Source organism: Ipomoea triloba, chromosome 2 (assembly GCF_003576645.1).
Source record: "Ipomoea triloba cultivar NCNSP0323 chromosome 2, ASM357664v1".
NCBI classification, from domain to species: domain Eukaryota; kingdom Viridiplantae; phylum Streptophyta; class Magnoliopsida; order Solanales; family Convolvulaceae; genus Ipomoea; species Ipomoea triloba.
The window spans coordinates 10,838,958-10,861,942 of record NC_044917.1 but is presented as its reverse complement, the minus strand read 5'-3'; the positions used below and the strand labels follow the sequence as shown (position 1 = coordinate 10,861,942).

Genomic DNA, 22,985 nt, shown 5'->3' with positions numbered 1-22,985 from the left:
TAATGACAGATTAGGAAAAGATGGAAACAGATTATACTTAACAGTAACAGAATATTCCTGGGTATTTTTGTCTACAAAAAAAATTATGTACAACATTAAAAACAAAATGTACAAACAGATCAACACTAAAAACACGGACATAAACTGAGGGCATAACTTGGATTCATACTTATTATGTTTTTAGATTATTATTATTATTATTATTTATCATTTAGAGACTTCTTGGTTTATTAAAACTCTTTTATATTTCGGATGTGTTTGGTTCAAACATTGAAATGATAATGAAAATCAAACACTTGGTAATTGTGATGAATTTAAGTAGAAGAAATCACTTTGTTGGGTAGTAAATGGGAATTGGAATAAAATAAATAATTAATTAATTAAAATAAAAAAATAAATAAGTATATGATTTTTTTTGGGTAAATTTACAGGGTCTTTCTCTTCGTCCGTTTAACGGTCCGGGGTCCACCCACGTTCGCTCCGGGAGGCACGGGATCTGGCCCAGGGGGAAACGTCACTTGTGGGAATTGAACCCGGGTTCTCCCGAAATTCCTCCCCACAAATAAGTATATGATGGGGTTATGGGATATAGGCATAATTTTTTGTTGGGGTCAAGCCGAAGGAATAAGGAGTACAAGATAGAGGGTCGATGTGGTGCAAGACAAGCCCAATAGAAGAGTGGTACAAGCCAGGAAGCAGACCCGTGCAAAGGAGGTCCGAGAGAGCAAGGTGGGGCGCCACCCGCAACCATCTCGCCACGGGGGGCACTAGCAGGTGCGGCCACCGCCCGGGGCCGAAGCGCCCTAGGTGTATCGGTTGCGCCCCCCGACACCCAGTCGGGGTGGCTAGTAGCCTCGGGTGGTGACTGGTCGCACCGCTACTCGGGGCGCCAGCCGCGTCCGCCACGCCGCGGGGGGCGCGACCACCGCCCCCAGGCCAAGGCGCCCCTGATAGACCAGTTGTGCTATCCAGTGCCCCGACGGCGTGGCCAACGACGCCACAGGGGCGCCCGCGTGTGTGCCTGTGCATGGGCGCCATACCCCTCGGGTATGGCGCGGGTCGTGTCTGTTCCACTGTGTTCCTTGGGGGGTTGACGAAGGTTCTTGGATAAGTGACGCCTAATGGATGGTTGAGGCCGTTAGGACGGGAAGATGTGAGACGCGTGTCTAGTGGGAGTTGGCGCCATCTTGATGTCGTACACGCGGAGGGTGCAGGAAGACCCAACATCAGTATAAAGGGGGAGGGGGGGGGGGTCTGGTTAGTAATAGGGCAGCTTTCATAACGTGATCCACTTCATAGTTTAGTAGTTAGGTCTTCTCCCCCTGCTGATGTACATGGGTTCAAGTCTTGGTGGTAACTTAGTTTGGTTATTCTTTCCTATGTCCTGGTGGTAACTTAGTTGGGTTATTCTTTCCTATTTATTTATTAGTCCATCATTTCCTTATTTATTGTATTTATTCATCAGTCCTCCTATTCTTTGTTTATTTATTGTTTGGGCCGCCATTCTTTGGGCCGTTACCTTTGGCCTTTGTACGTATTCTGTTGAGTCTCACGCTCCAATTAATAATATTATTGCTTTTCTATTCCGCTCAATATTGTCGTACCCGATTTATGGTGGACTCGGTCCCGATAAAATCATAGTATATAATACAGATATATACACATACATATATGTGTATATATATCAAAATTTCATATTTAATGCATGGACAATGGTATTTTTATTTTTATTTTTCATTTTTTTCTCCTTTATTTTTTAATCCACGTTCAAAAGTTGATGAGTAAAAAAGTAATGTGTTTTGTAATTATTAAATGATTTGATTCCAATAGTAAGATAACAAAAATAGGCAAATAAACATGGTAATGTGTATCAAAACTCATAATAGGGTGCAAAAGTCTTCAACCAAACACCACATTCGTATATTGAAATGAATGATAAATAATAATATGACTCTTTTCTCTAGATCTCTATTTCTCTTATCTGGGTAAATCCCGCTCATGTACAATAGCCCACAAACCAAATAAGAGAAATAAATCGTATTAAGAAGACATTGTACGATGAGTTCAACCAAAAGGGCGTTGAAAAGAATAAAATTTGTGACATTCAAGTATAAAAATCATGCTTTAATTTAATTTACTCAATTGGCCACAAATGGGCTCTCTTTACTTTATTGTTCATACTGTATGTCGTAATCAATTGTACTTTGAATAAAAACAATATAATGATTCACATGAGAAACCATCTCAATTCACAATAAGTTCTATCAATGTCTAAAAAGTCCATGAAGTAGAAAACCAGGCAATCCCACTGCATGTATAAAGCAACCTGTGGTTATTGATTATTAAGGATTAAAAAAGAATAAATTTAAAAAATGATACTAAGTTTAAAGTAGTGTGTTTGTACAATTAAGTTAATGAATTAAAAACTTGTGCAATTTACTTTTTTTTTTTAATTTTTTTTAAAGTTATCACCTGAACTTTTATTTATTTATTTATTTTAACCAGTTATCACCTGATTCTTAGTATAAACAATATTAGGAGAGATGAAGGTAATCAGTTAAGTTTGCCTTTAAGTTGGCTAAGAATACAAACTTGTAACCACTGAGTCACTAATTCGAATCCCAGCCAACCTTCTTGTATGTACAGAGACTTGGGAAACAATTAGCTAGAAAGCAATGGTGTTTATTCAAGCTTTCGAATACTACTACAGTTAGACACAGTTGAAATTCAAGGAAATAGTCTTACAAGTAAACAACCTAATCAATTTGATTGGGGTTGTTCCAGGTTAAGTTGTCCATAGTTGTCCAACTCAAACTAATTAAAAAGGCCAATAGGCCACTCTCAACTTGGAGTAGAACTTGTAATATTGTGATTACTAAGTCAACAGCCTGAATTTGGATGGATTGTCCTAGTAGGAAAATATTTTAGAATAAAATAAAAGGGGTTGTAATTATGTGTATACCTTTAGAAATGAGGAGATGTGATGAAGCAAGGAAAGGGAAGGGTTGGTAATTGATTTCCATATGCATCACATCAATAATAAGGAGATGTGATGAAGCCTTGAGGTTATGCGGTTTTCTGGGCTTCCTCTCTCGCGACAGGTATACAAGGATTGGTAATTGATTTTCATATGTATCGACAGCTTTTCCGTTAATGCCAGTAAATTGTATGTAATATAATAAAATGTAATAAAATAACACTTTTTTTTTTTAAGTATTACGGACTCTGTTACAACTTACAACAACCTACTGAAGCATAAATCAAAGTCAAGGACTAAAAGTAGAAAACAAATCAAAGTCAAGTACTATTATGTCAGGAATGAAAGTTGTGTACCTAAATTGACGAAAACACTAAAGTCATAAGATCAAAAGTGAAAAAAACTCATTGAAATGATAATCAAACAAGTCGGCGGATGACAATTAACGTAACAGCCCTAAGCTTGGGTCCCATTTGCTCCGCAACCATTTTAGCGTCCCACAGACGTCATCTCAAAATCCTTCACTAATTTCAGCTAGTCGAATTCAAAGGGCCATTACTTGCATGCGTGTAAATCCCGGCCCACACAAATTCATTGGAAATGCTTCTGATTCATAGTTTTCCCTTGTTTATCTTTTTCTTTCCTTGCAGGTTGTGCAGAGGGATTTTTAATTGAGCACACTTTCTTAATGAACAGGCAAGGCTTGTGTTTTTTGCCTTTTTATCAATTGTACCTTAATTAGGTTTATTTATCAGTGACACGCATGCATGTCTCAAAAATCTTCTTCATGTTCTTTCATTTGTTTTTTACTCAGCTCTTTGCTTCCTTTGTGATCTAAAGCTATTATTTTGCTTGCAGAAAGATGATGCACATCATTCTATCATATTTGATATTTAAAATGGTAAGTAAGAAAAGAAAAGTTTATGGACTTGGTTAATTCTGCAAAGATGCAAGATGAGATTGAGAATTTGAAGACTTCTATTTTTAATTTCTTATGCACCAAAGATTAAAATTAAAGCTCTTAGTGAGAGAGCTCGTGCTTCATCATCACCCTCATCGCAACCGGATTAAATTTGATATTGATTTTTTTAATGAATTATTATATTATTGTTCATACATAAATTTGGTATTAAGTACAACATTCAATTTTTTGAATTATAAAGTAGTATTACTTTTATATTACAAATTATATTGTATTTTAGTTTTAACCGTGCTTTTGTTTATAAATATAATTGCATATTAACATTTTAAATACTAACATTAGAATTTTAACAAAATAGTAATAATTACCAAAATATTAAAAAGTAATAATGATTTACTATAATTGCGACAAAATGTGAATTTAGCAATGAAATATTCGTTATCAGTATGGCGACGAAGTTGGTGGCAGAAGAGTTCTGTTACAAAAATCTAATGGTACTCATGCAAATTTAAAAATTTGATTACCAATAACAAGATGGAATGATACTCATTTTTAATTAAGGAATGCGATTTTTAATTGGAGGGGTAATCTATCAAATCTCATAGTTGTGTTTTATAAAGTTGTTAACCAAACAATAACTATGATTTTGATTCTCATTCCAACATTTCTAAGTGTGTAAACCCATGAACCAAACGCACCTTAAGTTGTATAAGAATAATAGAGTTTATTACCAAAATGGTCCATCAACTATTGTGAAATTACCAATTTAGTCCTCGACAATTTTTTGTGCCCAATTAAGTCCCCCGACTTTAAAAATTTTAACCAATTTGGTCCTCCGTTTATTTTGCCGTTAAACGTCCGTTAAATAGGGACCAAATTGGTAATTTTGCTATAGTCAAGAGACCAAATTGGTAATTAATTTTTCACTGAAATGGTCCCTTGACTATAGAAAAGTTACCAATTTGGTCCCGATTTAACGGACGTTTAACGGCAAAATAAACGGAGGACCAAATTGGTTAAAATTTTCAAAGTCGAGGAACTTAATTGGGCATGAAAAATTGTCGAGGACCAAATTAGTAATTTCGCAATAGTCGAGGGACCATTTCAGTAATAAACTCAGAATAATATGAACCCATCCAAAATTTAGTGTAATATTTATTTCTTAGATAAAATTATTAAATGTAAAAAATATGACTAGAAAAGTCATCAATCACCCATTAAATCAAGGTGACAAGAATAAGGTCCGAATTGAGAAAACTCAATCACGCATTGGAAAACAGTGGCAAAGGAAGGATGGGAGTTGGTAAATGTAAAGACGCTATAGTAGGAATAAAAGCTTGCCCAACCGCTTAATTAATTAGTTCAGTAAGCTTAAAAGCTATCTAGCTCGCTCAGCTCAGCTCAACTGAAACTCGCATATAGTATTAATCATGGTTGAAAAAATCGCTAGGCGTTCAGGAAGCGCCTAAAATACTTAGGTGGGGATTAATCGGCGCCTAGGCGCCAGTGTATTTTTTTTATTTTATTTTTAAAAATTTTCTTTAAGTATTTTTAATTTTTAAAGACTAATAATTATAAATTATATAATATTTTAATAGTTAATACTAAAATATTAAATATTACCCTAAAAAAATATTTAGAGTTTGTACAATTTAGGGTTATTTTGCTCAAAATAATGTTGTTTTGAGTGAAATAACCCATTTAAAAAAATAATAGTTAATTGGCCGACTAGGCGGTCTAGTCGGTGTCTAGGAGGTCTAGTTGACACCTAGGAAGACTAGGCGGTCAACGCCTAAGCGGATTAGGCAGTGGTTAGGCGGCCTTGGCGGAGCTTAGGCGGTCGTCTAGCCGGTCAGGCGCCTAGACCACCATTTAAGGTGATACGCTAGGCGGTCGACTGGCGCCTAACGCCTAGGCGAGGATTAATCGGCATCTAGGCGAGATTTTTGCAACACTAGTATTGATAGCTTAATTAGTTTAGTCAACTTAGTTAGCTAACTCAGCTCAAGTTCGGCTACAGTGTACGTTTTACTGGTTGGTTTAGCTCAGCTAATAATGCAACGTTAAGAATGTATAGGATATTATTATTATTATAATTAATGGCATTGCGCGTAGTGTATGTTTTTTACCATCCACGCCCACATGTTCCATTGATGACCACTAGAGACTTGAATAATTATAGAAATACACAAAATAAGGTGTTAAGCACAGTGAACCCTTATAGAACTATTTGAAGCCTTATAGAGTTATATATAGTAACACAGTACAATACGTTCCTAACACACTTGACATGGAAGAGGGTGCGCCCCAGATTAGTGGAAAATGTTGGAATATGACCCTAGAGTAGAGAGTACAGCTGACAACTAGATTATAGACGAATGAATGTTTACTTTTGATATTTGTTTTAAAAAATATCAGATGTTAACTGTCATGATTCCGATGGCAAGAAGAAGGGCCAGGAAGTTGTGATAAGGCTTATCGACGGCGACCGGCGGCTGAGGTCCGTAACCCTTGGAGAGCAGACGGTTAATGGAAATGAATAGGAAAGCTCCATACGCAAGGTGTATTGAGATAGAGTAAATCCAATCCGCAACAGAGGCTTGAGTTGTGGCGTGGATCAGAATCCCAATGGAAACGCCGGTTGGACTGGAAATGGCAAATGTTAGTGCATAAGCTATATAGGAGGAGAGCGGGCGATCCGGGATCATTCTCAGCAGTGCTATTCCCATTGCAACAGCGGCAAATATTTTCTGGAAGCAGATTGTCCAAACATCACCGGCGGCTTTGGTGTCTCCTGCAACTCCAGTGGCAATCCCCTCAAAGACTGAATGGAAGCACAGCGCGAAAATCAGAGGCAGGCTGTCCTCGAGTGCCAAGAAATATTCATGGTATTGTCCATTTAAATTTCCACCCTCGGCGACGTTTCCTGCATATATATATATATGTTGCAACATATGGCCTGGATCAGTAAATTCATACATAATGCATGGGAAAATAAAAAGATCAAAGAATATTAAACCTTGGAGCTGAAGATCGACGGTGGGTGTATTCGAGCCCCCATTTGTATTTGTTTGCTTCCCATAAATATAAGAAATCACACCACCAGCAAACATAACGACCAGGTAGCCACAACTCGTGACCATGAACGAGAATAACGGGTTTTTTTTAGCATGGGTCAAAATATGCACCAGAACAGTTCTATCAGTAACCAGAAACACAGTGGTGGCGAACTTGGTCCCGCGCACCAAGAACCCCTCGTTCAACCTGAGAAAGTAGGGGAGTATTCCCCCGACAAACACGAGAATCTGGCACAATATATTGACCAGAATGAAGGACCAAGGTCTCATCAGGTTAGGCTTTTCAAGGGGTGAGTATTTGATGTCGGAATTGGAATTGTCATCATAATGGCCGCCATGGGCGGAGGCGGAGACGACAAGGAAAAGGAGGAGGGGTGGGAAGAGAAGAGGGCGAGACATTTCAACTTGGATATTACTATTTCTAAAAGAATGGTGAGTAGATAGGCAGGTGATATGAGAGAGCAGCATATGCACTACGAGTACATATATATATATATATATATATAATAACCAAAGTATGTCATGTCTCATAGTCTTAATATGATCTATTTGTTACAACCTTGGACTTTTGGGGAAAAGTCTTAGTATAATCTATTTGTTACAATGTAACATTGGACTTTTGGGGAAAGGCTCAAAAACAAAAGTTGCCACATTTATTTGCCACCTTGGACCTTGGACTACTTTTGGGGAAATTAAAGGCTCAAATACAAGAATTGGTGGCAAACCTTTTCTGCACGACATCTCTATATAAATAGTGTTGGTACAAATTCTACGGGCTATATTAGAGAGGCTTTATGCTAATATGAATGGCGAGGAGGCAATTATTTATAACCAAATTGGAAGTTTCTAAGCACGTACTGATTTGTAAGTCAAATGGTGTATTCCATATCGTGAATGAATCCATGAATTGCATGTAAGTTAAAGGTTGATTGATTGTTCAATTGCGTGGATTATATATACTACGAAAGGGCCGGGACGTGATATATGATGTTCGATCAAATCATATCGAATGCATGCCATACTAATTAAGTGAAGATAATCGTTTAGCATACTAAGGCTATGTTTGGATTACTAGATCAGCTAAAAAGAATGGTGAGAGGCCAGGTGAGAAAGCAGCACGGATTATTTAATATTTATAAACAAAGTTTCTTAGAATATATTTTTAATTGTACGTCAAAGATAAAGTGAGAGCTGCCTCCACTGAGGCTCGAACTCACTCCTATCATTCACGTGGGAGTGTAAACCCAGTGCCACTAAATCACAAGGTCTTTGGCAAATATATAGAAATAATAAATAAGGGAGAAATAAAAATAAGGGTTTTGTTTTCAAAATACTACGTAGAATTTAAGTGCGAAAACTTAACATGAACAGTAGAGTTTTAGAGGGTGTCTCGTCACCTATTGTGGGCCAAACAAGTCCAAAAGGCTGATGGCAAGCGTTTTTTTTTTTAGCAAGAGACAAGAGTGAGCCGCGTTTGCCTTTGTAAATACTGGGACCCTACGTTTGTCACCTAATTAAATAACGGGACCCAGTACTGGATTGGAAATTCTTTTGAAAATAAAAATTTCCAATCCTATTTCAAAAAAAAAAAATAAAAAAATTCCAATGCAGTACTGGGACCCTCCGTTTGTAACCTAAATACTGGGACACATAACTTGATTGGTACAATCTCAAGTTCTCTAATCAATCTGGAACAAAATTACTTTAAAATTTTTTCACATTTTTTTTCAATTCAAACAGATTTACTTCAATACCAATTTTTTTTATTCGCTAATTATCCGTTTTGAGCGTACAATATATAAGTCTCTTCATTTAACTACAAAGAATCAAATACACTTTGATCCGTTCATAATCGAAAGTGAATCTCACGTATATTTGTACCACAAAATAACAATTTAAAATGTTATTTTTTCAACAAATACACGTATACAATCTCTACGGAGATATATTGTAGGATTGAATAATGGAAATTAAAGGGTAAGGGTAGAGGGCGAGAAAGAGAAGATAGCACTTTAGTTTACGCGTGGGCAAATTTTATCAAGTTGAGGAGGAAGCCGAATAACACATATCTTGGCACAAATCGAAATTCTTATCTCCGAATTAATCAAACTGAATTTTTTAGTATAATTTTTAATTTCTAAAAGAATGGTGAGGAGGTAGGTGGTATGAGAGAGCAGCATATTATAATAATGAAAGTACGTCAAAGATTCGGTAATTGTATGTTGGACTAGGTTTCCTAATTGCTGTTCCCTTAAAGGCATCCACATCTGTGGAGTGTGGATATTGTATAGTTTTTCCAGATGAAATGATTTGGGTCACACTTGTGTGAGACCGTCTCACGGATCCTTATTCGTGAGACGGGTCGGGTCGAGTCAAAGTACCATGTAAATGTCATATTTATATGTGCAAATCTCACACTTATATGCTCAAATTTAACACTAATCAAAAATACAATTTTTGTTACTTATAAGAGAAAAAGTAATACATTTTTCATAATAAGTAATGTTGACAAGTATTGTAATAAGGGCAAATATAACACCATGTAAATGTCATATTTATAGGAAAAATGTAATTCTTTTAAATCGAAATGTAAAAGTATTGTATTTTCCCTTAAAAGTATTACATTTACCCTAATAAGTAACAAAAATTTTATTCCTGATTAGTATTACATTTGAGCATATAAGTATGACATTTGTGCACATAAGTGTTACATTTGCATCTTGACCCGACCCGACCCGTCTCATGGTGAGACGGTCTTACACAAGTTTTTGCCAATAATTTGGGATGGTGAGACGGTCTTACACAAGTTTTTGCCAATAATTTGGGATGGGTTCATACTAATGTGAGATGGTTTTTTTTTTCAAGTTTATCACTTTTGCAAATGAATGCATATTTACAGATCTGGCGCGTGCAGCGGCGCGTAAATATGCAACGGTAAATTTTTTATTTTTTTTGCTTTTTCTGATGCTGTCAGCTTTTTCTTTCTTTTTTCATTTTTTTTTTTGCTTCTTCCCTCCTCCTACTCTCTTTCCTAATGGACACCAAAAAAACCACCAAATATCTTCAACTAGTAAGGATGCTCTAATATGATCTAATTGTTGTTGACTTGTTGCCACCCTGCACTGTTGCTGCAAATTCTACGGGCTAGAGATGTTTATTAGAAAGGCGGGAGTATAAATAGTGGTGCGAACTTCCCTAACCAATGTGGGACAAAAGTTATTTAAAGCTTTATCACATTTTCCAAGGGTCTATTTTGATAATTAATTTATCATTCACCCATTATCTGTTTTGAGCCTACAATATATCAATCTCTTCGTCTAACTACGAAAATCTCAAATTCAATTTAACCCAAACCAAATTGGAGGTGAATCCCACGTATATTTGTATCACAAAATAACCACTTAAAATGTCATTTTTATACTATATTTTTCCAACTAACAAATGCAAGTATACAATCTCTGTGAAGACTCATTGTAGGATTGAATAATGGAATCAAGGATATATTGACCAGAATCAAGGACCGAGGTCTCAGGTTAGGCTTTTCAGGGGGTGAGTATTCGACGTCAGAATTGGAACTGTCATCGCCATTGCCACCATGGACGGAGGCGGAGATGACTAGGAAAAGGAGGAGGAGGAAAAATAGAAGAGAGCGAGACAAAAATGAAATACTTAGGGATATAAATATCGTTGGATATAGACGAAAAATCAAAATGTTATAGAAAAAATATTATCACAAAATATAAAACATAATTAATTTGATATAATTAAAATAGAAAATACATTATAAATAATACATCTTACTATTAATTTTTTATAAAAAAAAAGGAGAAAAAAAAATGTAAGCTAGTCGGTGAATTCAATCTTTGACCATTCCCATATATATATATATATATATATATATATATATATATATATATATATATATATATATATATATATATATATATATATATTAAAAATATTTTTTTTATAAACAAGAAAAGTTTGCGGAGCCCGTCAACCAGTGTGGGGCGGACTAGGGTTGCATGAATCCTAACCCGCGGGTCTGGCGGGCGGCCCACAAAAGTTCGAAAAAAATTAGGTCCGCGGTGGGGTAGGTCAATCCGCTGTAACAATACTATTGAAAAGTATGTAATCGAACCATGAAACAAGCAAAATATGTGCTACATTTTTAGATTTCTTTTAATGCAGCAATTTGAGTTGAATAACATTTCAATCTTTCCTCTCAACTAGTATGATAAAGGAAAGAGCGACTCTTAGTACATACTTCCTCTATCCTATTTTATTTGTCATACTTACTATTCAATAGTCAAACTAACTCTTTCTTCTTTGCTTATTTCTATTAGTAGCATTTTCTTATAATTTTTAAATTTGATTTTTTGTATGTAATAATACTTTTAATGTAGTTTCTAAATATATAAACTTTACATGCTAATTATTCTAAACTTTATATAATGAAAAATTAAATTATTGTAAATAACTTCAATCAAACCTCGTTAACCGCAAAATGTAGAATGAAGTAAAGGACCAAAGATGTTCTTGCATTTAATGATATTTAAACCGTTTTATTGATAAAGGAACAAAAATAGTCATGTCATAATAATACTTAGACCAAAATTGATGTTTTAATAAAAAATGATTTAATGTAAATTATCACCTATAAATTTAAGACAAATGCAATTCTTATTTTTTATACTCGAATAAAAATGTTTGTGATAAGTGATAAGAATATCAAGTGGGGATGCTGTTATAGGCAGGCATGCATGAGTGTCTGATTTGATGAAATAAGTTGTGGTGAAGTGTAGGTAATTGAGGTGATGTACATAAGTAGACAGACTCAAATATAATAATAATAATAATAATAATAATAATAATAAAAGAGGAAAATTTCTCCTCGTGTTATGCTGACAACGTTTGAAGATTTGTATGTGCAGAGACTTGGGAAACAATTAGAAAGCAATGCTGTTTATTTAAGCTTTCGAATATTACAGTAGACACAGTTGAAATTCAAGGAAACAGTCTTACAATTCATTATGCGTTGCCTGGGAAGAAGGCAGGCATCAAACAAACAACAGACAGCGCGAGTAGAGACCTTATAAGAACCGATGATGGCAAGCTTCCACTGTCTTTCCGGATGAAAAGTGCTTCATAAACAGGCATATTCACCATCACTATCACCCCACTCAGACTCACCTGTGGGAGGAATTCCGGGGCGAACCCCAGTTTCATGGCTCCCCAAATGAAACTCAACAGGTTCAGCAATGCAAGCGTGGATGTAATGGTGAACATGAGGGATGATGAGCTCCCGAATTCCATGATTTCCTGCTGGTATCTCTTCTCAACATCGCTGTCCATTACCTTACCTGTGACAGTGAATAATGCAGTTTCTGAGAATCCTAACTGTCTGCTAACTGTATCAAAGAATGCAAAGAAGTATGCTGTCGTCCTCCGAATCATCCACATTCTTTGCAGGTTCCACCATGACTTCACTGTCTCCCCGCTACTCAACGCTTCTGCTAATCCATACCCATTCCTGGCTGCGTAAACGTATGCAAAAGTCAGGAACCAAAGGCTCGTTACCTGAAGCACACAACAATTCAGAACGTTTGAAATAAGAACCACAAGGAGATAAACCAGCTTAAGTTCCATAGCTGACTGGCTCAAACCAAGAAGGCCAGTAACATTATAGTTACCAAGTCAACAGCCAGCCTGACCAAATTGGCTGGGTTGTCCCAGATGGAAAATATTTTAGAATGAAGTAAAAGGGGTTGTGTTTATGTGGGTACCTTTGGAAATAAGGAGATGTTATGAAGCAAGCAAAGGGAAGGGAGAATCACATAGCAGAGTGTAGGAATGGAGATTGGAGCCCAGAGGAGGTAAATGCAGTATCCCATTTGAGCAGCCAATTTTATTTTTCTATACCCATATGTGAAGGGGTTATACTTGGAGAAGAAAATCTGAAACATGCCTTCAGACCATCTCTTATGTTGAACAAGAGCAACTTCCAATGTTGTTGGAACAACACCCAAAAAGGCATATCTTTTAGGATTATAGTACACAGATTTCCATCCCCTGCACTGGATAGTTAAACCTGTGATTATATCTTCCACTGGACATCCATACACTAGCCCCATCTGCAAGCATAAAAATGAATTACATAAACATAAATTCATATCATTTTCTTGCTCATATAAGGTGAAATTCCAGCGCCCCACACCCTAGCCGTTAAGTGGGAAGACCAGTGTCTGGTGCCCACAAGGGGCCTGCCCTACGGCTGTCGGTTGTCAGGGCTACCCACAATCTATCACTCAGGAACCAACTGGGCGCATTTCATCATATTCTTATTTGTGCATAAGGAGAAAGAGGAAGAGAAAGAGACAGACCCCTTTTCCCCATTGAGTACCCTCTTCATAGCTGCAATTTGCAACAACTTTTGATGCTTCTTCCAGCTCTTCAATGCTCCCATCATTCATCTTTTCCTGTCCACCATTCAATCCATATTTGTGCTCTTTAAAGTACTCCTTTCCACAAAGGCTTGCCCTTCTGTGAAAGCATCCAGTGCCACAGAACAAAGCGGCTCCATTACTACCCAAACATGCAAGCTCAATCTGCAAAACAGCAATACCTGAAAAATTATTTACACGCGAAGCCAGACAACATGACTATTTCTGTGACTAACACTCACTTCATGGGTTGCGCGGGCTACATTTCCATACAAATCATTCTTGGTAATATTAGCATAGCGCTGTGGATGCTGCACAAACGATATCTCGTGCCCTCGTTTTTCATCCATGAAAAAGCACAACGCCTCTCTTATTGCATCTGCGTTGTTTGAGTACATGTCACAGTCCAAGTTGAGGATGATAGGCGCGTTACTAACTTCTGCAGACACTCTTATCTGCAAAGTTTCGGTTGCTCTAGTATTAAGCCTAGAAGAAGATAAAGTTTCCATAAATAAAACACCAAATGCTTTAGTTACCAATGCATTCATTGATCCAGCCTTGAAGTTATGTGGTTTTCCGGGCTTCTTCTCTCGCGACAGATAGACAAGGGTTGGTAATTGATTCCCATATGCATCCACAGCTTTGCTGTTCCTCCCATCAATTAAAATCTGAAATCATGTTAGTTAAGATCTCAATTGCAATCCTTCAATTCCCTCTCTATATATATACCATTACATATGAAGAACAAATTAAAGGTTGGCTATTTACCTTAACAATTGACTGATGGTCCTGTTTTGTAGTTTTGGAATTCCATTCTGAGAACCCTTTGTGTTGGTTCCTTATTTCATCTGAAATTCTCCCACTTTCCATGGCTACCTCAATCCTGTTTCTCATTTCTTCATATAATTTCTGAAGGAATTACAAAAGCTAGGATTGGAGCACAACAAAACAAACAAATAAAGATAAAGATACTTAAGAAACAAAGACAAAAACCTTACCTTAGTATTGGACCATTCTTCTGCAAACATTTGGTCGTGTCCATCAATGTTTTTAGAGAAGTATACTTCTGGGGATCTTGGTTCCACCTTAAACTTCTTGCAGAAGGGTATCCAATACTTAGAGAATTTAGAGGCTTCCAAAAGAGCATAGAACGTAAACTCTGACCCTCCATCATCTGAGAGGTAAACACTTAACTTGTGAGGGGGGTAATTGTACGACAACACTGATAAGACAGTGTTAATCACCAACGTTGGCGGCTCCAAAATGGGATCTGCTGTGCACACGAAAACGTCCACCCCCGGCAACTCCTCCTCGTATCTGCAACATGTATGTGAGACCATTCGATCTGTTATGATCAAACACTTATCACTTACGCCAAATGTTATAACTAATAGCAACAATATTATTTATTTATAAACCAGTTACACTTTTTCGTGACGCTGAGTGCTGGACTTGACCTTTACTGACCTCTGTCCAACAATTTCTAGTAATTGAGTAAACTTGGCCTTTACTGACTTCTGCTGAAAAGGAACAATTATATTGCTCTAGAACAACTTAAAGAGAGAGAGAAGACCTGAGGGATAGTCTTTCTTTGAAGGTGAAAGTGTAGGCAACATCCCAGCGAGCAGACTGAGTAAAGATCCAATAAATACCAAACAAAACCTCGGAAATGAACATTCCAATCCATGCCCATCTCCCTGTTGTTGGGATATGTGTAAACCTGTAAAACCATATGGAACAGATAGCCAAGAAAACTGTTAGTGAAAACAGCTTGTAAACAGTATTTCCCTTCCTTGCTTTTGTCTCAAACAGTGGAAGCTCAACACTCTGCTTTTCTTCTTCCCCACCCATCTCTTCTTTGCTCCACTAGAGTTGTACAGCACCACATACAAATACTTTATGCTATAATATTATTTTTATTTTTACCATATAATATACTGCGTCTATTAAAAAAATCTGTGCTTGTAATCTAGGCTGAGAAAGATGACCGTGATTTTTAGCAGAAGAATTTAATGTTTGTGATTTTATGGCGGTGTGACCGCTTTATTAAATTATATTAATTAATTTGTCTTTTTTTTTTTGAAAACAATTTATTTGTCTTATTTCTAAACAAATTATCTTTTTAATCCCTAAATTATAATATTTTAATTTTTTTAATGCATATTTATGAGACGTGTGTGGTTCATGACTTTTCAACCCTACTATTGGATATTAAATCCAATTACCATGCTTTTTTTTTACCTTAAAATAAGATTCAAATTATAGAGGAATAAAAAAAGTTATTTTTTTACTTTTGTTTCTTGAACTGAAAAATAAGGAAATTTATTTTAAAAAATGAATAAAAAATTACTTCCATTTTTCAAGTCTCATACATACTTTTATATATATATATATATATATATATATATATATATATATATATATATAGACATATATATATATATATATAGACTACTATTCAAATGAGTCCTTCTTATTATATGAGTCCATGTGCACAGTTCTTGGCCTTATAAATAATTAGATCAATGGTGTAGATTAAAAGGAATTACTTGTTAAAATACCTATTTTTAAGCCAGATAATAGGGGAGAGTATTTATTTGAGGGGTAATTTTGGGTTTTGGGGATTTCAATTGATCGGTGGGGTTATTTCAATTGATGGACGAGGTGACAGGGTAATTAGGTACCCGACCCGGAGATATGGGCAGGACCCGAAGACAGATGAATGGACGTTAAATAGGCATTTACACCTTAATGATGAGGAGCCACTCAACGGCTCCCCAGCATTGAGGTCAAACAAACATTACTGCACATTAATGATGAGGAGTTACTCAACGGCTACTCAACATTAATACTAAACAATAAAGGTGAAACGGAGAGTCGTTGCACTCAGAATATAAAATGACGCTCACACTTGTAGAAGGGACAGGCAACATTTACTAAGCTGAACTCACTATTAAGAAAACACTACTATACTGAACTATTTGTACTCTTACATTATATTAATAAAATATACCGGTAACACATTATTACCGTCATATATATAATTTTGCAAGAATTTTTCTTTTCTCTTTATTCTGTCAGATCATGTTCTTTTTCTTTTAAGACAGTAAAAAATCTCCCCCAAAAAAAGCTACAAATGGTTTAATTTTTAAAAGAGAAAATGGCGATTTTAGTCTATTAGTTATGCCTGAATTGTCGATTTAGTGCATCAAGACCCAAATACATGTTAGCTACTGACTTGTAATAACAGGTCACTAGGTTGTCCAGCGTGGTGAAAATCAACCATGGCGACCAACACGTCGCTGGAGAAGGGTCGATCACCTTCTCGACAACTGGAGATGGCAACTAAATTAGTCGCCATCTCCAAGTGATGGAGAAGGCGACCGGGTTTGGTCGCCTCCACAAGGGACGGAAAAGGCAACCAGTTTTGGTCGCCTCCTCCCAAAAATAAGCTTTTCACATTAATGATTTCAAGTGAATGTTGGGTTTATTATAAAGTTGATTACAAGTGAAGGACTAAAAGATCGAGTCGAATAGAAAAGAGAGTAGAGATGAGAGAGAGAGACACAACTAACTACACTAAACAATGAAGAAATGAAACTAGGGTTAGAGGTCACAACATATCATCATGTGTGTGTGTGTGTGACACACACGCGCGCGCACACACACGTATTACACGTGTATCATAGGTTCTCATATTCGGACGAATCAAGGTATTAAAATTAGCCTCCAACCCAAAAACTCAAACCTAAATTTTCCTCGTCTTAACGATTTGGGTGAATGATTTTAGATTCGAATACCCATTTTGTCATGGTTTTCAGATTTCGGGTAGAGCTGAAATATCGTGCGGGTATAGTTATGTACAACCCTACTATCAAGGGGACTACCATCGTCATATTCGATTAACTTTGGACTCTTAATTTTCCCCTCAGTGTTTGAAAGGTTTTATTATGATTTCAACTTTATTAACTTTCCTCTTCTCCTCCGTCAATCCTAGCATTTGGTCATTTCCCTCCACCATTGCAATGTTAGAAGGATCACTTATGAACCGAGTGACCTAATATTGTAATCCTGGGTTCATCATAAGCATGGCTATTAATTGCTCTCCTTCTTCCTCAAGATTCTTTAGGGTTTTCATTCTGGATAGTGAGTACTGCAGGTGCTCCCTAAGGTCCTCGCTTTTGGACATGCAATCTAATTGTTGACGTAAATCACTTTTTTGGGGAGGATGTTTTTCAAGGGCTCCCCTTCCTAATACGTTGGCAATTGTATTGTTCTTGTTTCTCAAGCTAAATTTTCTTGATCCTATCACATGTTTCCTTTAAAAGTTGCTTTTTCGTAGGTTTATGTTGAAAGGCCTTAAATTTTTTGTCCAGGCTCCCCATAGACAACGCCAGTGATGGAGTTAGATTGTCGAATTATGGGATAAACCAGTGAACTCGCCTTTACCACGAGGGTTACGTAGCAATGTACTTGTAAGTGAAATGGTGCACAACTCATGGCAATGCACTAATTCCTAAATAAATTTTCACCTTACAAGCGGTCCATGGAAACATCAGGTAGTTTCATAATAATGAAGGCAAAGGAGGGTGTGAGTGAAATTATAAGAAACATAATATCATGTTTGTTTTGTTACCGTAAAAAGTGCAATTAAGTTAACGCATATCTACCTATTCCTGCTCTTCCTCGTCCTGTTCCTCAGCCCCACCCTTGGACGGCGTCATCCGCTGACCTGGCACTCTTTTCTCTTCTCTCTCTCTTCCCTGATCAGCTGCTAAATGCATATATTCATAAAATTTCTCTTCCAAGAGATTCAAATTTCATTGAAAAAAAATAAATAAATAAAACGCTTTTAGATTTTCATTCCTCTTGTCTTTTTCTGGAATCTTGAATTTCACCCAACAATAACATTGTTTTCTTCACCTCTTTTCTGTTCTTCCAGGCATTGATTGATCATCAGTAGTTGTTTTTCTGTGTGTATAGTATATAATTTTGAGGGCATTGGTGCAATTCTATAAAGTTTTGGTAGAATTGGAAAGTATGGTTGCAAAAGACAGTAGCAAAACGTCAGGATCTCCGAAATTGGACACCAAACCACCATTCCAGTCTGTGAAGGATGCTGTCACCTTATTTGGTGAAGCTGCTTTGTGTGGAGACATTCCTGCAATCAAGAAACCCAAGCACCAGTCTACAGAGGTACACATACATTATTTGCCAAGTTAGATCAGAAGTTTGATTCAGATGCAGAAGATTTTTTCTCTGTTGCTTGCCAAATTGTGTGTCTAACTGTCTATGAATGTATTATATGCTCAACACGCTCCCTCACGTGTGCGAACTGATTATTTTTTTATAAGCTCTAGACAACATGTGGATAATAGTCTCTTTTATCTTGGGTGAGATTGGCTCTGATACTAAATTAAATGACGTGTCCCTAAAACTCTAAAAGTCTATGCAGATAGATGGAATGCATATTCATGTTTATATATTATATATATGCTCAACATGAGTTCGTACTTTGTACAAATCATGCAACCATGCAGTAATGTCAACTTTGTATGAAGAATTAGGGAACGAGGAAAACCCGTAATCACTACTCAAGAGTGTTCATTGGATAAATCCAGTCTTGTGACCCTAACCGGCAAAGGATCACAAAGAAATAAACCAGCCTAGGTTGCATATAGCTGACCGACTCAAACCAAGAAAGATGGAATTCAAACTCATGACCTTGTGATTACAAGTTTTTATCCTTAGTCGTCTCGTTCCCAGTATGTGATCACTGGTAACATTACTTAATTAGATAGTAGCCTGATATGCTTTCAGGGGTTGCTGCCAAAGGAAAGACAACTGCATTTGGTTCAGGAAGAGGTTACCAGATTGAAGGAACAATTGAAGAATGTTGAAACTACTAAAGGCCAAGCACTTACTGAGCTTGAAAGTGTCAACAAAACTGTTGAGGATCTGACCCAGAAGCTTAAGGTTGTTTGTGATTCAAAGGATTCTGCAATTCAGGCAACAGAAGAAGCAAACAATAGCCACTCCAAAGTAGAGGATGGTTCTTGGAAGGTAGACTTGAAGACTGCTAGAGAACAGTACAAGGCTGCAATGGCTCAACTCGATGCAGCAAAAGAGGAGGTTAGAAATATGCGTCGCAACTGTGATGCATCAGCCGAAGAAAAAGCAGAAGCACACAGGCAAGCAGAAGAAGCTAAGATAGCCACCAAAGCTAGCATGGAGAGAGCAGGCAAGGTTTCCCGAGAAATCGAAACATTACAGGAGTCGATTCAGAAGCTAAAACTTGCTAGTTTGCATGTTAAGGAAGATGAAGGAAAAGTGTATGCTGAGAAGGATGTCCAGAGGCAATCATACAAGACCAGACTTGGGGAGTTATCTAAGGAGTTAACCTCTTTGAGAAAAGAGGTCAACCCTGCCCACATAAAAGATCTCGAAATTCAGCTAGCCCAAACCACATCTGCAATCGAAGCTCTAAGAAAGGAGATGGATAGTGCAAGGTCCTCGGATCTTGCTTCGGTGAAAGATGCTATTACAGAGCTTAAAGATGCTAAGGAGTCACTGCATAATGCTTGTGAAGAGGAGGGCTCACTAAGAAGTTACCTGGCAGACCTTAAATTGGAACTAGAGAATGTGAAGAAAGAACACTCTGAGCTGATGGGGAAGGAAACAGAAACCGAATCACTTGCTGGGAATCTGCACGCCAAACTTCAGAGAGCAAAGTCTGAGCTTGAAAGAGCACTTGCAGAAGAGTCCAAAGCTAGACGCCCTTCTGAAGAAATGATTGCTACTATCGAGCAGGTTAGATTAGAGTGCGAAAACGCCAAAAGTGAAACAAATGAAATGAAGAAACAAGCGGAAGAGCTAAAGAAAGAGACTGATTCTGCCAGAATTACATCAGAAGAAGCAGAAGAGAAGCTTAAAGTTGCATTGGAAGCGGCTGAAGAAGCAAAAGCAGCCGAGAATAGGGCTCTAGATCAGATTAAACTTTTGTCAGAGAGAACTAGTGCTACGCGTGCCTCAACTCCCGAGCCTGGTGCCCAAATTACTATATCAAGAGATGAGTTCGACTACTTAAGCCAGAAAGTCGGAGAATCAGAGAGATTAGCCGAATTGAAAGTGGCTGCTGCAATGGCTCAAGTGGAGGCCGTAAGGGCAAGTGAAAATGGAGCTCTCAAGAGATTGTTGGCTGCTCAGAAGGAGATTGACAATATGAGAACTGCTACTCAGGAGGCTCTGAAGAGAGCGGAAATGGATGAGACTGCAAAAACGGTAGTGGAAGGAGAGCTCAGACGATGGCGGGAAAGAGAGCAAAAGAAAGTAGCAGAAGCCACATACTCTATTCTGGCAGAAACACAGAAGGTAGTTGAATCATTTCCTCATAATTACCAAAATGTAGGGCAAGCCACAAGAGATGGCATTGAATCACAAACACAGAACTTACCAGAGGTGAGGCACCCTCGCAAATTAGAGAAGTCCAAGACATCTGTGCCAAAGACCGAGAAGTCAAAGACATCTGTGGCAAAGAAAGTGCTATTGCGTAATTTCAGTGACATGCTTCCTAGGAGGACAAGGCAAGTACAGGTTGGTTCTCCTTATCTGCCCAGAGAAAATCTGTATGGTGATTTGTAACTGTGAACACATCTTGTGAAAATTCAGTGGTTGAGGGGGTTCTGGTGTCTGTACATTCTTGGGCTTGTTAAATTAGTAAACCAGTAACAATCTGTTCATTAGAGGTTCAAACATTAATCAACAAAACCAACAATTACGAATGGTCAACAAATAAGCAGTATAGGCTATTTCACAACAGAAGAGAGCCAAAATATGACCATCATCCATAGCATATTCAAACAACATGATTGATTATCTCACTCTAAGTTCACATCCTAACTCCAGCATCGAGATGATGCAAGCCAGTAATACTACAACATATCTAAGCTTAGTGAAATCCTCTCATCTAATACCCAGGATTTTGAAGAACAGTCACCCAACTGTATTGTCAATGATATGCACTCATTTATTCAGCTTTGACCTCACCGTTGATCTTAACTTCACGGAACGACTTGGAAATGCCATTCTCCCCGAGTCTTTGAAATTCTGATGCCAAGGTTTTAGCAATATTAGCATCATCAGGGTCTGGTTCAGGGACAGCAACATGGAACGACCCTTCTTTGATTAGTCCAGCAGGCTCCACAAGCTCTGCTTGCTGCTTAATATAATCATAAAGCTGCTGATGGAAGTCATGGTCCAAGGAAAAACAATCATCGATGGTACCATTCCTAGAATGCCGAGAAGACCCTGAGCCCTCTCTTTTACAGAAATGAGGGAGAGATGCATAATCCATTATCTGAAATCAAGTTAAGAATTATACTCCAATAATAAATAAATAAATAACTTTCTTTATGAAAAGAGTAAGCAGTTCCATACTTTCAATAGGTCATCTCTTCCTGAACCTGACAACACTTGAACTTTCTTTCTCGTTCTTTCTTGTAGAAGAGGACGCACTACCTGCAAGCATTTAATAATTATTAGCTAAAGTTGCAATACAAACCCTAGTACTAATAGAAATACACATATAGAGCCAAACCTTCCAGCATGCTGAAAATATATATGGTGCATTAACAATGTAATATGTTTCGGTCTTCTCGGGATAATTAAGATCATCAATGGTAGAGATAGTAGTCATTAGCTGAAAACCAAAAAAAAAAAAAAAAGAAGGTTGAGTTGACAACCAGACTGGGAACAATCAGAGTGTAATAGTTAATGAAATACAAATACGGATTTTTAGGATGTCAATTAAAAGTAATAACCATGTTAAGAAACATGAAAGATACCTTAATTTGATTTAGAGCGGAAAGCTTAAGACCAGTCATGTCCAATATCTTTATACATGTACTAATGTGCCGACCAAACTTTCTTGTTGCAAAAGGCTAGAAGATAAGAATCAATTAGTTAAGATTAAAAAGCTATTTAATGATCTTTAGAATCTACATCAATAGAAATTAGTACTCACCAAGATGACTCGGTCACGATATTCATTCATTTGTATGTGTGATTGAACATAGTAGTGAACCTTAATATTAAAAATAAAAAATAAAAAATCTATAAATATCAAAAGAAACAAAAAATGACTTTAATTGGAGAAAAATAAGATAGAATGGAAGCAGAGGTTAAATTATGGTAATAATAGATTTTCTGAAAGCCAAAATTAACAAGACTATATCAAGCAAGAAAGGGTATCCTTACAGATGCTCTGTCAAATGTGCTGAGCCCCACACCAACTGCAATGACAGGAAGGCCCTGTAAGTTAAAGAAAAAGAACATGAGAAGAACTTATGAAAGCATCAGTATCAGTAAGTTGCACCATACTTCTCATGTTAATAACGTACATCTTGATAATTCAGATTTCAGATTTATACAAGTACCTCTTTTGAGTATCCAGACATCCCTACAAGCTGAGATTCCCTAATTCCCCTGTACAACTCAGAAGGGATAATTGGCTTCTGCAAAAAAAAAAAAAAAAAAAAAAAAAAAAAAAAAAAAAAAAAAAAAAAAAT

At 37.0% G+C, this 22,985-nt stretch overlaps 4 protein-coding genes across 5 annotated transcripts in view; 1 reads left to right on the top strand and 3 right to left on the bottom strand.

Annotated features, from left to right (window-relative positions):
- Window positions 1-6,313: 6,313 nt before the first annotated feature.
- On the bottom strand, window positions 6,314-7,375 carry LOC116010741 (zinc transporter 11-like). The gene has a single exon (XM_031250255.1). The coding sequence runs from the start codon at window positions 7,373-7,375 to the stop codon at window positions 6,314-6,316; it is 1,062 nt and encodes a 353-aa protein (XP_031106115.1).
- A 4,472-nt stretch (window positions 7,376-11,847) lies between these two features.
- Window positions 11,848-15,295, bottom strand: LOC116011039 (cellulose synthase-like protein E6). Its single transcript, XM_031250538.1, has 8 exons — window positions 14,993-15,295; window positions 14,418-14,736; window positions 14,188-14,328; window positions 13,956-14,087; window positions 13,662-13,874; window positions 13,360-13,584; window positions 12,763-13,110; window positions 11,848-12,556 (listed from the first exon to the last, which is right to left on the bottom strand). Exons 1-8 carry the CDS (start codon window positions 15,268-15,270, stop codon window positions 12,008-12,010), a joined length of 2,205 nt encoding a protein of 734 aa, XP_031106398.1. The 5' UTR covers window positions 15,271-15,295; the 3' UTR covers window positions 11,848-12,007.
- A 3,164-nt stretch (window positions 15,296-18,459) lies between these two features.
- LOC116011264 (WEB family protein At5g55860-like) lies at window positions 18,460-21,089 on the top strand. Its single transcript, XM_031250815.1, has 2 exons — window positions 18,460-18,615; window positions 19,240-21,089. The coding sequence occupies exons 1-2, from the start codon at window positions 18,460-18,462 to the stop codon at window positions 21,058-21,060; spliced, it is 1,977 nt and encodes a 658-aa protein (XP_031106675.1). The 3' UTR covers window positions 21,061-21,089.
- Window positions 21,090-21,193: 104 nt separating this feature from the next.
- Window positions 21,194-22,985, bottom strand: part of LOC116011265 (SEC14 cytosolic factor) — a 4,303-nt gene continuing 2,511 nt past the window's right edge. For both annotated transcript variants that reach the window (XM_031250817.1, XM_031250816.1), the window contains 7 exons: window positions 22,854-22,931; window positions 22,675-22,728; window positions 22,442-22,501; window positions 22,263-22,358; window positions 22,016-22,117; window positions 21,856-21,936; window positions 21,194-21,775 (listed from right to left, as the gene is read on the bottom strand). In XM_031250817.1, coding sequence (XP_031106677.1) covers window positions 21,446-21,775; window positions 21,856-21,936; window positions 22,016-22,117; window positions 22,263-22,358; window positions 22,442-22,501; window positions 22,675-22,728; window positions 22,854-22,931 — 801 coding nt within the window. In that variant the 3' untranslated portion in view covers window positions 21,194-21,445. The remainder of the gene's footprint in view (window positions 21,776-21,855; window positions 21,937-22,015; window positions 22,118-22,262; window positions 22,359-22,441; window positions 22,502-22,674; window positions 22,729-22,853; window positions 22,932-22,985) is intronic.